The sequence below is a fragment of the Podarcis bocagei genome, assembly GCF_964188305.1.
Source record: "Podarcis bocagei genome assembly, chromosome: 10".
NCBI lineage: Eukaryota > Metazoa > Chordata > Lepidosauria > Squamata > Lacertidae > Podarcis > Podarcis bocagei.
Window position 1 is genome coordinate 19,412,959 of NC_138135.1, and position 19,520 is coordinate 19,432,478.

Below are 19,520 nucleotides of genomic sequence, written 5' to 3' on the forward strand. Positions count from 1 at the left end.
ACCACATGCACGCAGGCACACACCCACACCCACACCCCTGTATTCCTCGGAGGAAGACGGGGATAAAAATCTAGTGAATATTTAAGTGAAATTTTAAAAATCATCCCTGGTTTGCATCATTGGTTTATTTTGGTAACTTTGGGTGGAAAAGATTACAAATATTTGGTTAGGTTTCCAGGCAAATACAAATAACCAGCAATATGATTCCTACAATATGTAATGATGGCTAGAAACTTGGATGGCTTTAAGAGGATTAGACAATTTGGTGGTGGATGAGGCAGTCTGTGGCCACTAGCTGTGATGGCTGAGTTCTACCGACCCTGTCAGAGGCAGCACAGGGCAGTTGTTGGAAATTGCCAAGTGGGGAGGATGCTGCTGCCTATGGGAAACATGTAAGCAGGACCAGAGTGCATCTGGCTAGCCAGCCTGAGGACAGGATGCCAGAAGGCGGAGTCTTTGTTTTAATTCACCAGGGCTCTTCTCATATTCTTAAAACATAACCCCAGGCAGTGGTCTGCTGGCTTCTGGTGCTACCATATTGTTACAACTAAACAGGCCTTATTAGTGCCTGGATGGAAGACTACCTGAGATCTCTATGTAAGCTCACCCGCACTTCCTAAAGAGGAGAGAAAATAGGATGCGAGGGGTAGGATGATAAATAAAAGCGCAAACTTGCAATTGTCAGTTTTCATCCATGCACTCCCTTCTGTGTCGACACCTGGGCTGTTGCAACATTTTCCCTTTCGCTGGTGGGAGAAAGAGCAATCCCAACACTCCAGCTCCCTCTGCTGTTCCTTTATATTTTTGTAATTCACTAAGAGATTGTGATGGCTGTAAATAGGACAGCACTCTTTCGGAGCAACGGCTCTGGCTGTTTTATGACTTCTTGTGCTCCTTCCAGCAAATCTGCATTCTCTGCCACACGCTAGATTTGTCCCTAATCGATGTTTCAACAATGCTCAGGCCACAGTTCCCATTGCAATATTTTGTGTGGGTGTTTGCAATTAAAGTAGGAGTAGGAAACCTATGTCCTGCCCAGATATTGCCAGAGCATAGGTCCCATCATTCCTGACCATTGTGGCCAAGCTAGCTGCGGCTAACGAGGGCTGTAGTCCAATAACAGCTAGAAAGTCATTCGTTACCCACTCCTGAATTAAAGCCAGTATGTCATGTAAACATGTGTGATTAGGCCCAGAGTTACCTAAAGAACTGCCTGCTCCCATATAATATGCCCACTTATTGAGATCAGCCTCAGAGGTCCCACCCCTTGTTAAGATGAGTCGTGATCACAGACAAGGCCTTCTCAGTGGTGGCACCACATGTTGGAACTCTCTTACCAGAGCAGCTCTCCTGGTATGGTCTTTCTTTTTGGTGCTAGGTGAAAACTACATTTTCCCAGGCCTGATGTGATTCGTCTTTTGTAGGTTTAATTTCGAAGCTACCTTAGTAAAGTGGGCAATAAACTCTGGCGATAAATAAAATACCACCACAAGTGGGGCCTGTTAACAAAATGTTGCTCCTCACTTCATCCCTTACATATATTTGTCAATACCAGGATTTGACCTGAAGGCACATCATACAACAATCTTGCTAAAACCAACCAGGACTGGGTCTGATCAGTGCTTGGATAGGAGACAGGGCTGAGGTACCTTGTAAATTCCGATTCAGATTCCAAGATGGAAGGAACAAATGAAAGAAGTTACCGTAGTAACAGCTGCTTGCTTGTTTCACAAAGACACGTACACACAGAGATAGCATTTTGTATGTGCAAACTGAATTATATTTGTCACTTGTACAGGTGCAAAAAAGCAGTTTAGTTTGGATAAGCAAACAAGTAGTGCACATTATTTTAGATCTCTCCCCACCCCCAGTTCTCCCCTGAAACCCTACCCTGTCAAGGATACAACTTTGCAATGTTTCCCAAGTTTCTAAAATATATAAATAAATGCATTTGTGCTTAGAAATGCTGACAGAGGGTCTCCTGTAGTGCAAGGGTCTATTAGATTCTGGAGAGGAAGTTGTAGGACATTGATGGCTATTTTATCACTCCTTCCTGTTGGAAGGTCATGACCCCGGAAGAGAGGAAAATACTGGAATTAAACAACTGGTTGCGCTGATCAATGGGACTGCAGATCCTCCGCCTTTCTGAGCTTCCTTCTATTTGTTCATTGACTGTGATTGTTTTACATAGTTCTGTACTTAAAACAGATTAGTATTCTATTTGTGTTATAAAATGAATACAAAAATTGAAAAATAATAAAAAATAAAACAATTAGTATTCCATGTTCTGTTTGAACCTGGAAAAGTGATACAGAACTATTTAAAAACTGAATACTCAAGACAGCCCTGGCTGTCCCAAGAACATTCTACTGGATAGCATCAGAGTTTACATTTATATGTTCCAGTAGTTCAGTTTTCACAAAGCTGGTAAGTCTTCAGGTCTTTTGGACTAACATGCCATCAACCCAACAACTGTTCCTACAGGGTACAATGTATAGGAGCTGCTGGCCCGGGAAAGAAAGAACTTCTGACTGTGCAATGGAATTTTCCCTCTATCTCCTCTTCCTGCTTGAATGCTCCCCCCCAAAAAATATTATCAAAGTTTCCTTAACCCTCAGGAGCAGATTTGAGGAAAGCACGGGGAGTGTGCAGGAAGAGAAAGCTCCTTTATGAATGAACCTTGTGCATTGCTTCGTTGGAAACCGCCTCTTCTCCCTAGAGCACAACTTATATCCTGACATCCAAAGCAAAATTTTGAATATAAATCTTTAAAAAATAATAATGTGATTTTGAAGTGGTACCATCAACATTCACCCTTCTTTACTGCATATGGGTGAAGTCTAACTGGGATTTGTTTTTTAAATGGTCCTCTCTAACATGAAAAGTAAAACTTGGGAAAATTCAGCCAATGTGAGCATTTTGATGCCTGTAAAAATATACGGGCTTTATTCAAAACAACATAGTCAGCCATGCAACAAATATCACACCAATCCGTTTAATGGAGATTAATTCTATACTAGAAGTTGTCGAATTGCAAACAGTGGGGAGAAAAATTCCGGGGGGGGGGGGGTATTATAAATTAAATAATTATGTGCCTGTTATCATCTGTGAACCTGAGAACTTGTAACTATCACTTGAAACCTAGGTTAAAATCAGAAAGCGTTTTCTCCGTTGATCACAATGATGAATATATTCAGCGTACCGGTTCTTGCTCTGGCCTTCTCCGATAGTGTAAGACTTATACAAAGGCTATGGAAAGTTTATAACAACAGCTTTCTGTACAAGTAACAAAATTCACTGTTACTTGTACCAGGATCCAACACAGCTGCTAGAAGGAAATAAGGAATGACCCAAAATGGTGTGCTAAAATGCTAAAAATCTACCACTTACTGGGAACTTAAGCAAGTCCTCACAGGGCAAGCACAAAGCGCTATCCTTTTCCTGCACACGGTAAGAGGTAAAAGGGAGAGCATTTTGCATAAGCAGTCTTTCATTTCTCAAGAGTGGGCTTGGCTTTGCCTTGATCTTCCACTTTCTTGATGGCAGCTTGGATTGCCTCTTGGTCACCAAGGAACTGGTGCGGGCCAAGCGAGCGTAGCTCCTCGTCAAGCTCCAGGAGAACTGGGACGCCAGTGGGCAGAGTCACATTGACTATATCCTCATCAGAGATGCCTGCAGAGGAGGAAACAATGGAATGTTTATATGTGCCTCTTGCGCTCAGTTCATGCGAGGCTCTTGGGCCTAAGCTGCCATGACGTGTCATCCTATTTACCAAACTTTCAAAATCTGGTGAAGATCAGATAACCTGGAAGAATACTTCATTTCATGCAGAAAGATGCGTAATAGGTTGCCCTTGATTGTTCCCCAGAACAATGGGCAGCTATCATGGGCATCTGGGGTGGGAGAGGCAGTCCCTGCCTCCAGATGAGCCATAATCCCCAGATTCAGAGCTTTCTTTAAAAAAACAGTAGGTCATTATTATTATTATTATTATTATTATCATCATCATCATTATTCCAATTTATATACCACGCTTTTTCAGAAGATCCCATTAAAAACATCATAATAAAAACGTATTAAAAATAATGATGGACAGCCTAATAGTAAAATAATCATCAAAACTAACAGTTCACTTCCCCACACTTTCACAGGCCATAGAATATTTATCCCATAGGCCCTGGGTAAAGGGAAATGTTTTTGCCCGACGCCTAAAGACATGTAAAGATGGCGCCAGGCGAGCCTTTCTGGGGAGAGCATTCCAGACAGGAATTAGAATAGGGAGTAGTCATCGTGCCCTTCCAAACACAAGCATCCCCATCTTTCCAATACAATACTCCTTTCCTTCGGTAGAGTATTACATCACTGAGCGATGCACTTCCAAAGGTTTCTCTTGCTAGGATAACAACTTCAGATTTGTTTCAAGAGATGGGGAAAGAGGATGGGGCACTTTGGCAGTCCCTGAGGGTCAGTCGGTCTTTACCAAGGGCCAAAGGTTTAGCATAGCAGGAACTTTGCCCGACAATAGCCTGACAGAAGTCTTCCCTGTCTTCTTTCAAACATCTTTTGAAACCTGGACAGCTCTGACAGACCTTTTGAACGTGATCTCTTTTTTAACACCCAGCCTTTGTGGAAGTTACTGTAGTATTTTATTTTGTTTTGTTTTGTTTTGTGGTGAACACTGCCTTGCTATGTTTTCTTTCTTAATGAAATATTTAAATAAACTGAAGGGCCTCTTTCCTGACTTGCCTTGCCTCCTCAAAAGCTGAAAGTCAGTACAGTGGTACCTCAGGTTAAGAACTTAATTCGTTCTGGAGGTCCATTCTTAACCTGAAACTGTTCTTAACCTGAGGTACCACTTTAGCTAGTGGGGCCTCCCACTGCCGCCGCCATGCGATTTCTGTTCTCATCCTGAAGCAAAGTTCTTAACCCGAGGTACTATTTCTGGGTTAGCGGAGTCTGTAACCTGAAGCGACTGTACTGGGCAACTTCTATGACGACACGCTGGAGGGACAACATGAAAGTCAACTAAGGCCAGGGTCTGGTTACTTTACACAACTTGTAACACAAGATGGTTGACCTTTTGTGTGACTTGTGCATCCATTTCTATTTGGGTTGCGGCCCCAGCAAATTTCAGCACACCAAGCTGAGCAGAAGCAATTAAGTCCACATTACCTGCTTGGATGCAACAGGAAATCATAGAATGATGGAACTGCAGAGTTGGAAGAGACCACATCTGGTCCAACCCCCTGCAATGCAGGGATCCTTTGCCCAATGTGGGGCTCAAACGCACGACCCTGAGATTAAGAGTCTTGTGCTCTACTGACTGAGCTACCTGAGAAGCATATGTCTATGTAATGGCACATCTACATTACGCACCATTTACTGGCCCTGGGTTTGGTCTTTTTGGAACATTCTGCCTTTCCCACCCCACCTGCTCCAAATGAAAAAGGTTCTTGGAAGGAAAGCACAAAAATAAGGGGAATCATCAGCTTTGCAAGCAAGTTCACAGAAGTTACTAGCTCCAAAATTAAGCAACAAACTTTAACTGGTTAATCTCTGCAAGTCTAACTTCCTTCTCACTTGGATTGTTATTCTCTTTCTCTACCAATTCTTGCACTGAAATCTCCTCCTATTGACTTTGGCCTATCAAAAATTGCTCCCACAACTGGTCCAGAAAGGCCTCTGCTTTGTACCATATTTTCTGGTAAGCATAGGATGATAAAGATGACTTTGATGAGATTCCTGCATTGCAGGGGATTGGACTAGGTGAGCCATGAGGTCCTTTCCCGCTCTGCGATTCTATGAAGCCAGTAGGTTCAAATTAGAAGAATGGGGGTGCCGGCTAAGCTTTGGGGAGAACTTCCTGACAACAGGTCACGTTTGAGAGTAGTGTAGGCTGCCTCAGAAGCAAGCAAGCAAAGTGAACTGTGCAACTTTTACAACAACCTCCTATTTCTGCAGCATTACCTAATATCAGATCAGGTATTACAGCCTATAGCTTGGGCAGGGACCAAAGGAGTACATGAGGACATGTCGCTTTGATTTATAGAGGCCTCTAGACTTGGAGCCACCTCTGCTGAAAAGGCCTTGTCCAAGTCTGGCAATGTCCTAGATGCATTAACAACCAACGTCCACCCCCTCAGCCTTCTGAGGAACTGGCTGACACCTGCAGGAATGAGCCCTGCGTGTTCTGTTGGCAATCAATGGGTAGGTTTGATATTGGGAAAGGCTTGATATTGGGAAACCTTGTTCCGGTGAGGTCTGTTTGAATAAGCCATTTCTAAATACGAACGTTTCGTTTTCGTCAGTCGGTCACGGGGAAATATCGCACGCAAAAGGAAAACATGGCATCAGCTCTAGCGGTTGTTTTCGCCATTCATCTACTGCGCTGGAGAGTAGGCAACAGCACAAGGCTGGTAAGGTAAGCGGGGGTGAACATATTTGTGTCATAACCAGGGCTATGGGCGCCTCCTCTCTGAACAGGCCATGAGAGTGGGGCAGAGGGAAAATGCTTCGCTGTCAGAACATCACAAAAGACACACACAACACAACCTCCCGCCACATAACTTAGGTCCACAGATTTCCTGGGAAGATGGCAAGGGCAAGAATCACTGCAAATAACTATGCAAACTCGAGAATGCTCTAGAGATTGTCAGCAACGGCCATCTGGCTAGCTAGCTCACAAGGCTAAAGAAGCATATACAGTATTTTGTTTTCTAAAGCAGGGATGAGGAACCGGTGGCCCTCCAAAGGCTGTTGGACTCCCACAACCAATCACCCTTGATTGTTGGCCATGCAGACGAAAGCCAATGGAACTTCTGAAGGCCACAAATTTCCCCATCCCTGATCTACGAACTTATGCACACTACGGACAAAGAAACGCAATAGGCAGTCCTTCCCTCTATGGAACCAGGGCAAGGTCCAAGGAAGACTAGAGGTCTCCAACAGAGAATTCTCAGGACGCTTGCTGAGTCTCAAGATTTTTCGAGAGAAGCCACAACATTTAAAACTGCTATAAAACTAATAGTATAACTGTGCCCTTTTTAATTTGAGAGACAGAGAGTTAGAATTTATTCCTGAACGAATAGCAGGATAGTCCCCAATGTTTATACCACATTTAGAACAAATTAGTGGCACTACATTACCTTCCAAATGTTTCAGCAAAGCGCGCGTGCTGTTCCCGTGAGCAGAAATTAAAACCGTCTTGCCCCTCTTCACCTCCGGAGCTATCCTCTCGTTCCAATAGGGAAGGAGTCTATCAAGCACTTCTTTCAAGCTTTCTGCCCTCGGGAGTTTCTCCAACGGCACGTCGCAGTGCTTATACCTGCGGTCGTTGTAGATTTCGTGGTAGTAAAGGTGGGACTCGGTGATGGGAGGCGGGGTGACGTCATAGCTCCTCCTCCACCTTTTCACCTGCTCCTCGCCGTGATTCAGCGCCATCTCTGCCCTGTTCAGGCCTATCAGGGCACCGTAGTGCCGCTCGTTCAGCCTCCAGGAGGATTCGGTGGTGACCCACTCCTGCCCCATCTGCTCCAGCACAAGCCAGGCAGTCTGAATAGAGCGGCTGAGGAGGGATGTAAACACCAGGTCGAACTCAATGCCAAGAGCTTTGAGGTGCCTGCCGCAGTTCTGAGCCTCTTTAATCCCGTCGCTGCTCAGCTTCTGGTCCACCCAACTGCAGAAGCGGTTCTCTTTGTTCCAGGCCCCTTCGCCGTGCCTCAAGAGGATCAGTTTGTACTTGGCCATTTTGCCTGCAACTTCCTTGGGTTTGCGACAGGAGTAGCATCTAGTGATAGGCCATCTAATAAAGAGAAGGAACACATAGGTCAAACGCTTTAGGTCACTGTGTTGTGGTGAACTCTGGAGACCCACAGAATCTTGTCAGGAGTTGCCCAATTAGATTTTCAGCAATGAGAGATGAAGGCAGCTCATCCACCATTCTGTAACATGTAGAAGGACATTGGGCGTTCCCTCCACTGCACTCTCAGTTCAAGCACAGCAATGGCGATTACTGATACGTTCAGCCAGTGCTACATGTAAACTGAAGACTAGTGCTAAAAGCACGATTAGTGGGTGGTTTGCTAGACCGGGTAGCTGGGATGTTGCCTGCTCTTGATGGGGTTACATTCCCTCTGAAGGAGAGGGTATGCAAAGAGAACAACAACTACCAGACTTAGAAGACATCTGAAGGCAGCCCTATTTAGGGAAGCTTTTAATAATAACAAATAATAATAATATTTTTTTTATTTATACCCCGCCCTTCCCGGTTTAAAAACCGGGCTCAGGGCGGCTAACAGCAAATATAAAACATTGATTAAAGATGCAACTTAAAAACAGCATAAAATACAACATAAATGCAGCATCAATATCAATAAAATTCAAAAAATCAGGGGTCATTTTTTTGGGGGGAACCCCCAATCAGTAAACATCAGATGACCAAGAAGGCTAACTGGCCAAGTCGGTCCTACTAGGGCCAGCAAGGAGACCAGGGAAGAATTTAAATGTGGGGTCCCAGAAAGGGTTTCTTCATAGAAAAGGAAAGGGAAAAGGGAACAGAGGATCAGGCTAATTCAAATTGAAGGCCAGGCGGAATAGCTCTGTCTTACAGGCCCTGCGGAAGGAGATCAAGTCCTGCAGGGACATAGTCTCGTGGGACAGAGCATTCCACTAGGTAGGAACCGCTAATGTTTGATGAACTACGGTATTTTAATATTTTGTTGGAAGCCGCCCAGGGTGGCTAGGGAAACCCAGCCAGATGGGCAGGGTATAAATAATGTATTGTTGTTGTTGTTGTCGTTGTCGTTGTTGGTACTTCTGGGTCCTTTGTTGCTGCAGAGTGCCTCCCACAAGCTTCAGCTGGTGGCCCAGTTGTGCCCCTATGTGGACAGGGTTAGCCTGACCACTGTTGTCTATGCTTTGGTAACCTCTAGGTTTGATTACTGCAATGCGTCATATGTAGGGCTGCCTCTGAAGATGGTTCAGAAACTTCAGCTGTGTTTGGGGAGGGGCTTATTGGTTTTTTAGTGCTGTCCAGATGTTTTGGTCTACAACTCCCCTCAGCCCAAAACCGAGGGCACCCGGTTGGGGAAGGCTGTTCCACCCAATCAGCGACAACATGCTCAATGTGCCTGTTGCAGGAGATGACCCAGGATGACACGATTAAAGTTTCTTGCGGCCAAACAATACCTGCAACACACACCCAATGAAACCCGGCCCTCAAATTGGCAAATGCAGTATTGCGTATTGAAACCAGCCATGTGCATCTCCTGATCTATCAAATTCCTTCTCCTGCACATATGAAATTCTGATCACCTTATCTGCTTTCCAGTCAATCCTCCCACGCCCTGTAATTTCTATTTACCCCTGGTAATCCACAATAGAATACGAACATATCAATTACATTTTGTAATCCATTGCTATATCCTTATACAACTTACCTAGATTATCTTCCGGTTCCACACACACACACAAAAAGTGTATTCAAGCAAACACAGCTATCTATATTGCTTTTGAATAAGATCCCTACCTCCGTGCCCTCAAATCCATCATGTGCCTCCAGCTCAATTCAGGACATTATATAAATCTCAAAGGCTACAGTATTAAACATGCCTAATCATTTGTTGATGGCACCCATCTGTCTTGAGAGGCAATGGAGTGTGCCTCCGGGGGTGAAGTCAAACCACTGTGTTTGCAGCACCGAAGTGACCTGCCTGGGGGGCAAGCCTGGGCAGCCTGGGCTGGTGAGGTCCAAAGGAAAGCAGAGCAATATGTCTGGCACCAGCTGGGCTGCAGGAGTTGCTGGAAGGAGGCATACAAAGTGCCATCCAAACATCTTTGGGACTCCACTTCAGATTTGCGTAGGGTTTACTCCTTAGCCTTTCCTTCTGCCAAAGATATCCCACAAGGCAGCAGACATGTCTGGATTCAATTCAGACATAGCAGGGACCTGGCCTCTGCTATTATGGCACACAGAAGCTATCACGTGATACAACAGCACAGCAGAAGTGGCACCTAGTTGTCTGGGAACAGTGAGATAACATACAAGGTCTGTGGGTGGAGGAGGTTTGTGTGGTGTATGTGTGCGCACACCTGCTCCCGCACTGAGCAGGAAGGTCTGAACGGAGCTCTGAAGCACATACAACTTAACAGGTGGCGATCTTGCAAGAAGCAACCCTATGGAGAAACCTCTCCTGGTGCGTTTGGACTGTCCATGCTCCCATCTCCCTCCTAAGTTTGAGACCTCATCTGTTCTTTTTAAATGCCTGGAGAGGGCTCAATACATGGACTAGAACATGCCCATATTAGGATATCCCTAATACAGTGGGTATTTCTAACAAAGCTGGTTTATTGCTGGGGGAAGTGGGACGCAGGTGGCGCTGTGGGTTAAACCAGCGAGCCTAGGACTTGACGATCAGAAGGTTGGCAGTTTGAATCCCTGCAACAGGGTGAGCTCCCATTGCTCGGTCCCTGCTCCTGCCAACCTAGCAGTTCAAAAGCACATCAAAGTACATGTAGATAAATAGGTACCGCTCTGGTGGGAAGGTAAAGGTAAAGGGGTCCCTTTACCTTTACCTATTGCTGGAGAAAGGTCCAGGGGTCAGTGGGCGTGACCCTCTTTCTCCATATCTCAAAAATACAGCTATTAAGCAAGGACATTTTTTTGTGCTTGTTCTTCTGCTGCTTTGAGACTCATTAGCACCTCCGCAGGACTCCACCATTTCCAAATAAACTAGCTTAATTCCCAATAAATCAGCTTAATTCATATACCAATAAGTCATTGAGTTTGTGCAGGTTTTAACAAATCACACTTCTTCAGCTTCAGCTTTCACTGATTACAGTTTCTTCATAATAGACCTTCTGACTGCACCACTGGGATTGTAACACTGAAGAAGCATTCGAATAACAGGACTGCTCAAACCTAATGGAAATTCAAACCCAAAAGAAGCAGGGTGCCACATCCACTGGTGCTAGCAATCAAAATGGAGCTGGTGCATGATCTAGAGTCTAGACACCTACCTGGTTTGCACATAACGCTACACCATCACTGGTCCAGCCTAACTACAGGTTCGTTTGAATATGTGAACCCAGTTCACTGGGCTGACCCTAGTTTATTTTCTGCCAATAACCCATGATGCTAATCTATGTTTATTGTTGGCTTACAAACCATAACTCTATTTAAGTGTGGTATGACATTATGCCCAAATCCAACCACATTGCTTTATCATGGCTTGCTTGGCCAACCCATCCCAGACACCTGCCAAGCTACAAAGGCAGGAGACAAGAGCACATAAAAAATAATCATGCAACAATCTGCTTTAAAACAAGATAAAGATAAAAACAATTTGAACTCACCTTATCCATTGCAAATGCATTCATCCTACACAAATATGAGGCAAAAGACTTTATAGGTAGGCTGCAATATTAAAAGAGAAAAAGAAAACACCATGAAAGCTACTGAAGTTAGGGTCGGGGTCAGGGGGGAAGAATCAAATATTAGTATTCCCAGAGGTGGTAAAACTATGTCTGAGCTATAAGTTCAGATGAGTGAATACTCCTCCATACACAACAAAACCAAAATTACAGGAATCCTTGAACTCTGGCACCTGGCATGTTAGGGAGAAGCATTCTAACCACAACTTTCCCAACATGAGACTAGAGTCATAGAGTTGGGGCTAGAAAATATCTACTTGCTACTGCATAAAAATAATAAGTATAGATAATTGTATTGTTTTCTGAGAAACCTCAGGCAACTGAACTCTGAAGTTCAAACTTTGCTTAAAGCCCAAGTCCTGTTTGCTGTTCGATTTCCAGTTTTCGTACCCAAACAGCATGGAGATGGGAGAAAGGCCTGTTACATAATCAGTTCCTCCTGCTGGGCCAACACTAGGTTTCAGCTGTCTGCAAAAATTACAGCGCTCTCTGTGACATGCGGTTCCCAGTGAAGCCAAGCTGCAGGGCCGGCACAATTTCTCCAGAGTGCAAAGCAAACCAAGTCTGTCCACTGTTGAACAGGCACCCCATTAAGAGACATCTGAGTTGCGTCAAAATGAGATTTGTGTGTATATTGTCATTGGCTTAAGGTTTCAGTCCATTTATTCCCAAATTAAGCAGCACTTCTGGGCTCTGAAGACTACTGGTTGGTTTTAACAGAAGTGGTGAGGCATGCAGTCTAATATTTTCTATAAACCAGAAATGGGGTATTTCTTCCTGGTCTGACTTAATCCACCACCACTGTCAGGGAACTGCCATCGGAGCATCAGGTGGTGGAGGGGCTCAGGGAGGAAGAAAGAGACTCAACAGCTGAAGCAGGCACCAGCAGGGGGAGGAGTGGTTCTCTGAGGGAATGTGAGCAGGAGGGAGGGCTCAGGGACGCTTCCAGCGAGAACAGTGGCGAGGTATCTGAGTCTCCCATAGGGAGACCTATACCTCGCCGGAAACTGTCACGCCGTGAGTCCAGGAGACGCGTTTCCGTTAAGGAGCTCCTTTGTTGGAAACGCTTCCGCAGACAGCCACTGTCGGACTCTACTAGTGACTAGAGCAGACATGTCTGAGGAGCTCCGTCACACACTGAGGTTTGTGGGATCGCACAAACTCTGAGGGAGCACGTTTTTACGCACAAGCAGCTAATCAATCCCTAACAACCACCATCTGCACAATGGGGAGTGGGTGGAATAACTGGGATGTAGCTACACATTCAGACACGGATTTTGGAGATCTGAGAATAGGATCTTCCAACTCTTCCCTTTAGATCAAGGCAGCCAGGTGTGGGATTGGAGTGGAGAGAGTTTTTAAACCTTCCTCATACACACACTATTTCCACAATTTAAATCACCTCCCCCCTCCCTGCTACAGTGGTACCTCGGGTTAAGTACTTAATTCGTACTTAATTCCAGAGGTCTGTTCTTAACCTGAAACTGTTCTTAAACTGAAGCACCACTTTAGCTAATGGGGCCTCCTGCTACCGCAGCGCAGCCGAAGCCCAATTTCTGTTCTTAACCTGAAGCATTATTTCTGGGTTAGCTGAGTGTGTAACCTGAAGCGTATGTAACCTGAAACATATGTAACCCGAGGTACCACTGTATTTGCCTTCCAAAAAAATATTTATCAGTATCCATAGGGTCCCTGTATGATATTACATATATTTGCAGGACAAATAGCAGGTTTTGGTGAGGGCATTTATGCTGCAATGCTATGCCCATTTATCTGGGAACAAGCCCCATTAATCTTAGTGATTCTTATTTCTTAGTAGACGTGAATAGGATTGCACTTGCAATCTGGTAAATGGAGCAGGGGAAAGAGATGACAAACACACACAGCTACATGGCAATGTGGACCCCGGGCGGAGGCATCCAGCAATGTTAACACGCAAACACTCATCTTGCTGTTGATTTCTGCCTATGTTCTGTGAGCCAAGCTACCACTTGCTTACTTGCAGTCACTGGATATCAACTTGGTCAAATGGTCAGTGTTTCTCAAACTTGGGTCGCCAGCTGTTGTTGGACTACAACTCCCATCATCCCTAGCTAGCAGGACCAGTGGTCAGGGATTATGGGACCTGTAGTCCAGCAACAGCTGGAGACCCAAGTTTGAAAAGCACTCAGATGAATGATACAGAAAGCAACAGAATGGTCACCTGTACGCTATCACTCTTTCTGCCATGAACTCCCAGAGGAGGGATCCAAACGCCTTCAGCTGACTAAGTGCCTCACAGTGATATTAATAGAAGTCATACCTGCCAAGTTCCTCTACAAGGTTAACCTTTAACATGACAGGTCCCTATAGCTTCCATTTTCATTTCCCCTCTCAAGTTCAAGTAAACAAAGATTTCTTTGGAGAAGCTCTTTAGGCACTGTATTTAGGCTCCTAATTCTGCTACAGTTGTCCCGCTTCTGTGCCTTTATGCAGAAATTGAGCAGATAAAGAGCTTTTCTCAAAAAAAAAAAATATTTCTGTAAAGCTTTATCTGCTGTAAAATGGGCACAAGGTTAGGGCTACAGACAGATAACTCTACCTCTCACATGCTCAGTCTCAGAATAAGGTCTGTCACCATATTTCTGGCATGGAACTTGTGCCTTTAGAATAAAAACAGCGAGTGATGTTTCAAGAATCACTACATCTCTACATCGATAAAACAAAAATCTGATATTGAATTCCTACTTTCTCTGCAGCTGTTCAAGGGAAAAGAAGGTGGAAATCCAGTACTACTGTAGTTATCTAACTGTCTAGTGAGGACAGAAAACAAGAACTAATTGGTTCTGTTAAAATGCAGCACACACAGGCGAGAATGTTCTTTTTGTTACCACTGTCACCTGATCTGTCCTAGAGGTTAAAAGAGAACATCCCAGTGTTCCCATGAGGTTCCTGGAGAACAAAACACAGGGGCAATCCAGGATAAACCGTTTCTGCAAAGAACATCAGTGTACAAACAAGACAGGCTTCTTCACTATTACAAATATATGGGCAGGATGGTTTGGAACGGGCTTGGAGATGATGCACATGCAGTTATCATCTGTTGGCATTTTTGAACCAAGTGTTGCTCTCTATTCCTTTTCCCAACCCAGGTCCAAAGGAGAACAGGGCTCCAGTACTTTTAACAGTTGTGTTAACCTGCCCTTCCTCCAAATAGCCCAGGGTAGCAGACACTGAATCCCTCATTTTATCCTTCCAGTAACCCCATGTGGTAAACCAGGCAAAAAGGGAATAACTTGTTATGAGTGACCAATAATTTAATGGTCTTCCCAGTCCTGGTCTAACACTCTAACCATTGGCCCCTGCCTTAGACAGGGGTCTTGCACCTTTTATGGTGTAGGCAAGAGAATTTAAGCACTCTGCATGACAAAATTATCTCTCCTACAGAGCTATAAAATGTTCAGGCCTCTTCCATCTGGCAGCCCCACACTCAGTCCAGCCCCCGTGCTGCATATTGACCTACGTAACAGGTGGGATTACCAGCCAAAAGGGGTCAAATGCCTGTCCTACTCTTGAGCCTTTAAAGCATAAACAACAGTTTGATCAAAGGCAATCTGCAGGAAGAACCCAGAACGATCACCTAATTGCAATACTCTAATTGTTTGTGAAACCAGCTGCTGTTACACGCACAAAAGCAAAGCCTGGTAAAGGAGTATTTACAAGGTGTTGGCTGATATTACTCAGATAGCATAGCTTTGAACATTTCCTTTAAAAAAATACTATTTTAAAATACCTTCTCCAATTTGTGTGATTTTGCACACACAAAAAGTTCTTCATAACTTCCAACTATATTGACACCAGTTTCTACGGCTGAACCAAAAACAGCACAACATGTGCACTTAAAAATACATCACTGGATACAGAGATCCAACGCGGACTCAGATCACAAGCAGAAACAACCTATAAATCCCCCTGACACCAGCACCTTGTACGGCTGCAAGTCAGTGCAATTCTGTACACAGATAGTCCTGAGCTAGATTAGACCTATGGCCTGGCTCAGTGCAAAGCAGCTTCCTATGGTCATAACCATGGACCTGGAAGGGACCCTTGAGGGTCATCTAGCGGACCCCATCCCACCCCACCCCCCGCAATGCTAGAATCTCATCCATGACAATGGTCACTGGACTAAAGACCAAATCTCCAAAATCTAGCTCCAAACACCATCCTTTCTAAGCCTCAGACTGTGTTTCTCCAACTTGGGTACCCAGCTGTTGATGGACTACAACTCCCATCACACACAAAAACCCCCGACCACTGGTCCCACTAGCTAGGGATAATGGGAGTTATAGTCCAACAAGAGCCGCCCGCGCAAGTTTGAGAAATACTCAGGGAAAGAGGCAAGGCGAACAGAATAATAATAATAATAATAACAATAATAATAATAATTTATTTATACCCTGCCCTCCCCAGCCAAAACCGGGCTCAGGGCGGCTAACAGCAATAGTTAATAATAGTTAACCACAACAACAATAATAATAATGGTGATGATGATGATAATAATAATAATAATAATTAATAAGAATAATAATAGTTAATAATAGTTAACAACAACAAGAATAGCAACATCCAAGCCCAAGACTAAAATTAAAAGGGTGCATAGCAAAACAAGCCTAAACTGCCGCCAGGCACCATTAAAATATTCTCCATCATATTATTGGGTGAAATCCCCATGCGAATATTGAAAATTGCTCTGACCACCCGTTACCTCGGCACAAGAGAAAGCCAGAGCGCCGAAAGCAAAGCCAGCCCCCGTGCAAATGCTGCTGATGCAGCTGCGGCCGCAGACAGTTGCTAACAGCTCCAGGCTGGGTCTTGCTGGTGGGAGGGGCGAGAACTTCACCAGCCCCCTCGGATCCTCCCCATCCGATTGGAGCTTTGGGTTGCCGCTCACAGATAGGAAGCAGAGCGGCCGCCTATGAGGAAGAGCTCCGCGATGACGACAGCGGAGAGGGAGGCCGTGGACTACGTGACCGGGAACGACTCGCGCGGCATCAACTCCCATGTGACGCCACGGGAGGAAAGAGGGGCTGGATTGGACAGAGCGATGATCGACGTGGTTCCAAGCCAATAAGCAACTGGTTCGCCGGCTGTGGGCCGTCTTTGGAGCGTTGCGTTGTGGCCTAGCTGGGATGCTGGTGTAGGTTCCTTTGTTGCAGTTCTGCACGTGCAAGCGCGCCTCTGCGCATGCGTACTGTAAACCCTTCTGAGCTCATTGGAACTTGCTTTCTCTATTAAATGGCTTTGTAATTGAGGCCCCTAAGCAAAGAAGATGCTGAGCGTTTGGATGGACACTATGGAGGGCGGGGTCAGTGTTCCAGCTCTTCTGTTGTCAGGCCTGCTCATAACAGAGCCATCGGGATGGAAATCGGAAACCAGAGTTCACAATTTTGGATCTCAATGCTAATAATAATTTTATTATTTGTACCCCGCCCATCAGACTGGGTTGCCCCAGTCGGGTTGTCTTTGATAACTGCAAATTCAGGTGAATACTTGCAAAAATGCAAGGAGCCATCACAAAGGAATATTTTTGCCACTTCAAATGTCATTCTTTTCTTTCAGAGTAGTTCATATATGAAGCTGTGCGATCACGTTATGTACATAGGCACGTACACGTACTATAAACCAGCTCAAGGCTGTCGAAGCAGTCTCAACTACTTTTTGGCAAAAACAACTATGAATCTTGGGGCAGTTCAAACCCGAACAACTTCATGTCGGGGGCAACTTTTCCTCTATATTTTATTACCATTATTCATTCTCTGTAAAGAAAAAGTCGGTTGTGGTAAGTTGTGGTTCTTCAATGCATCTGCTTGAACATGCTGCCACAGGATATAATGCACTGTTTCCCATTTCAGCCACTAGAGGTCAGTTTTTCATTAATTTAAGGAAGTAATAAACAAAAGCAAAAGATTTCCCTATCTACTGTAATCATCTCTGTTTACTATGGAGTTTGTGTGTTTATCTATCCCTGATAAATAACGGTCCCTGCTTCTACCTATTTTGCCTTTTGCAGAGATTCTGAATGTGGCTTTTAACATTTCTGTCATTATTTTCACAAGTGTGCTAGTGAAACTAATTCTTATGAGACACAGCCCATCCTTCACATCTCCAGAAGTTACATCTGGTGATATTTTATCTAATAAGGTCTAGATTACATACACACATAGTGTTCAGATAAGGGGAGGAGGTTGCAGGGCTGCACCAATGCACCTGTTGCCCCCCCCCACCATCCACCTGTTACATGTGCATCACTCCACCTGACCAAATCAGGACATGCATAGAGGAACTCCCTTCTCACTCATAGCAAATGTGTGGATGCCAGGGTGGGGCCTGTAGAATTAGGCTGCAGTACCTCCACCTCCCCTAACACATTTATTGAATACATTGCTGGGGAGGGTTCGGCTTTTTTGCACACACATATCTAATTGCATAGGCATGAATATTAATATCAGGCACAATGACATGCAATTCTGAGCATGCCACTTCATTTAAAAAAAAACTTATTTTCTGCACATTAATATATTATGGGTCAATTATATATGGATCAATTATATATGTGTATGTAGATCTTTCATTAGAAAACAAAAACAAATCCCCACTTGCTTTTAAACAGTGGTACCTCAGGTTACATACCTCAGGTTACATACACTTCAGGTTACAGACGCCGCTAACCCAGAAATAGTGCTTCAGGTTAAGAACTTTGCTTCAGGATGAGAACAGAAATCTTGCTCTGGCAGCAGGAGGCCCCATTAGCTAAAGTGGTGCTTCAGGTTAAGAACAGTTTCAGGTTAAGAACGGACCTCCAGAACGAATTAAGTACTTAACCCGAGGTACCACTGTATTATTTTTCCAGAGTGCAGATGGAGAGCTGAGGAGAAGAAAATAATGGCTTCTTTAAGCCATAGTAAGATCGTGCCTCACGTTTCCTGCTTGTAATGAAGTTTTCAAAATGGGGCTGCAGTTGTTGTCATTATCGCTCCATCTTGAGATACAGTGGAGTGATCGTCTGGGGGTGAAGAAAAATTGCTGCATTAGCAGTGCTGAAGTGACCTCACCAGGGTGAAAGCCTGGGCACTGCGTATGGAGGTGCTGGGCTGCCTAGACAACAAAACCCCCGTCAGCCTTGCTGAAGTGGTCCAAAGGAAAGCAGAGCAATACATTTTGGCACCAGCTTGGTTGCAGGAGTTGCCAGGAGGCATAAAAGGCACCATCCAATTGTCTTAGGAGCTGCACTCCGGATTTGTGCAGGGTTTACTCCTTAGCCTTATTGTTATGTACTGAGTTGAATAGGATCCAAAATGCAGCAGTCTGATTGGTCCTAGAACAATAGGATTCAGAATGCAGCAGTCTGATTGGTCCTAGAACAATGCAGCAGTATGATTGGTTGGCAGGAACCACCCAATCCTGCTCCAGATAGAAGTGAATCCACAACCTGATTGGCTTACAGTAGAATTCCAGAATTAGCCAATCATGTGCAGCCCATTGTGTAAATAATGTATATAAAGCAGATACTGTGAGGGGACTTTCATTCATTCCTCCTCACCACTATGAGCTGAATAAAGAGCATGAAATCACTTTGCGACTCTGAGTATATTTCACTTATCTTCTCCCATAAGGCAGCAGAGGTTTAGGATCAGAGCTTTCCTTCTCCTAGATAGGCTACCTTCCCAGGTTGGCAAGCCCCGTCTGCCCCTCACCTCCCTCTACAGTACGTGCAGAAACCACCTTCTTGACCACTGGACCCACTATTGGTCTCGTCTGCTCAATCTGCCGGAGCCTGTCTTGGCATGCAAGGGAAGTCCCTAACTCACCAAGGGTTTGAGACCCATCGGCTACCTTCACCTGGTTTAGCCAGCCAAAACCGTTCCCTGGGTGTGGCTGCTGTTGTGTGCTGACAATTTCTAGGAGCCACAAGTGAAAGCTGAGTGCAGAGTGGGGACCAAAGGTGGACAAACAACCCCAGAAGGAGCAGGATGTGTCCCCTCATCAGAGGTACTACCCCTCCACTAAGAACCCATACAGCCTCATGATTTTCCTGGCTGCAGTGTGAGCCA

The 19,520-nt window shown here is 44.8% G+C and overlaps 2 protein-coding genes across 2 annotated transcripts in view; one reads left to right on the forward strand and one right to left on the reverse strand.

The window, feature by feature from the left end:
- Positions 1 to 19,520, forward strand: part of LOC308595767 (aldo-keto reductase family 1 member B1-like) — a 319,272-nt gene that overhangs the window by 275,084 nt on the left and 24,668 nt on the right. The gene's annotated exons all lie outside the window — the stretch shown is intronic.
- Positions 1,753 to 16,301, reverse strand: BPGM (bisphosphoglycerate mutase). The gene is made up of 4 exons (XM_081210499.1): positions 16,175 to 16,301; positions 11,353 to 11,413; positions 7,146 to 7,801; positions 1,753 to 3,672 (listed from the first exon to the last, which is right to left on the reverse strand). The coding sequence occupies exons 2-4, from the start codon at positions 11,370 to 11,372 to the stop codon at positions 3,491 to 3,493; spliced, it is 858 nt and encodes a 285-aa protein (XP_081066625.1). The 5' UTR covers positions 11,373 to 11,413; positions 16,175 to 16,301; the 3' UTR covers positions 1,753 to 3,490.

What these genes read in the sequence shown, in the direction of transcription:
- BPGM (XM_081210499.1), bottom strand. Translation starts at nt 11,372, where the DNA reads ATGCATTTGCAATGGATAAG. An exon ending in ATGCATTTGCAATGGATAAG is followed by an intron (nt 7,802 to 11,352) that starts GTGAGTTCAAAT and finishes TCTCTTTATTAG; the next exon opens with ATGGCCTATCACTAGATGCT. An exon ending in TTTGCTGAAACATTTGGAAG is followed by an intron (nt 3,673 to 7,145) that starts GTAATGTAGTGC and finishes CCTCCTCTGCAG; the next exon opens with GCATCTCTGATGAGGATATA.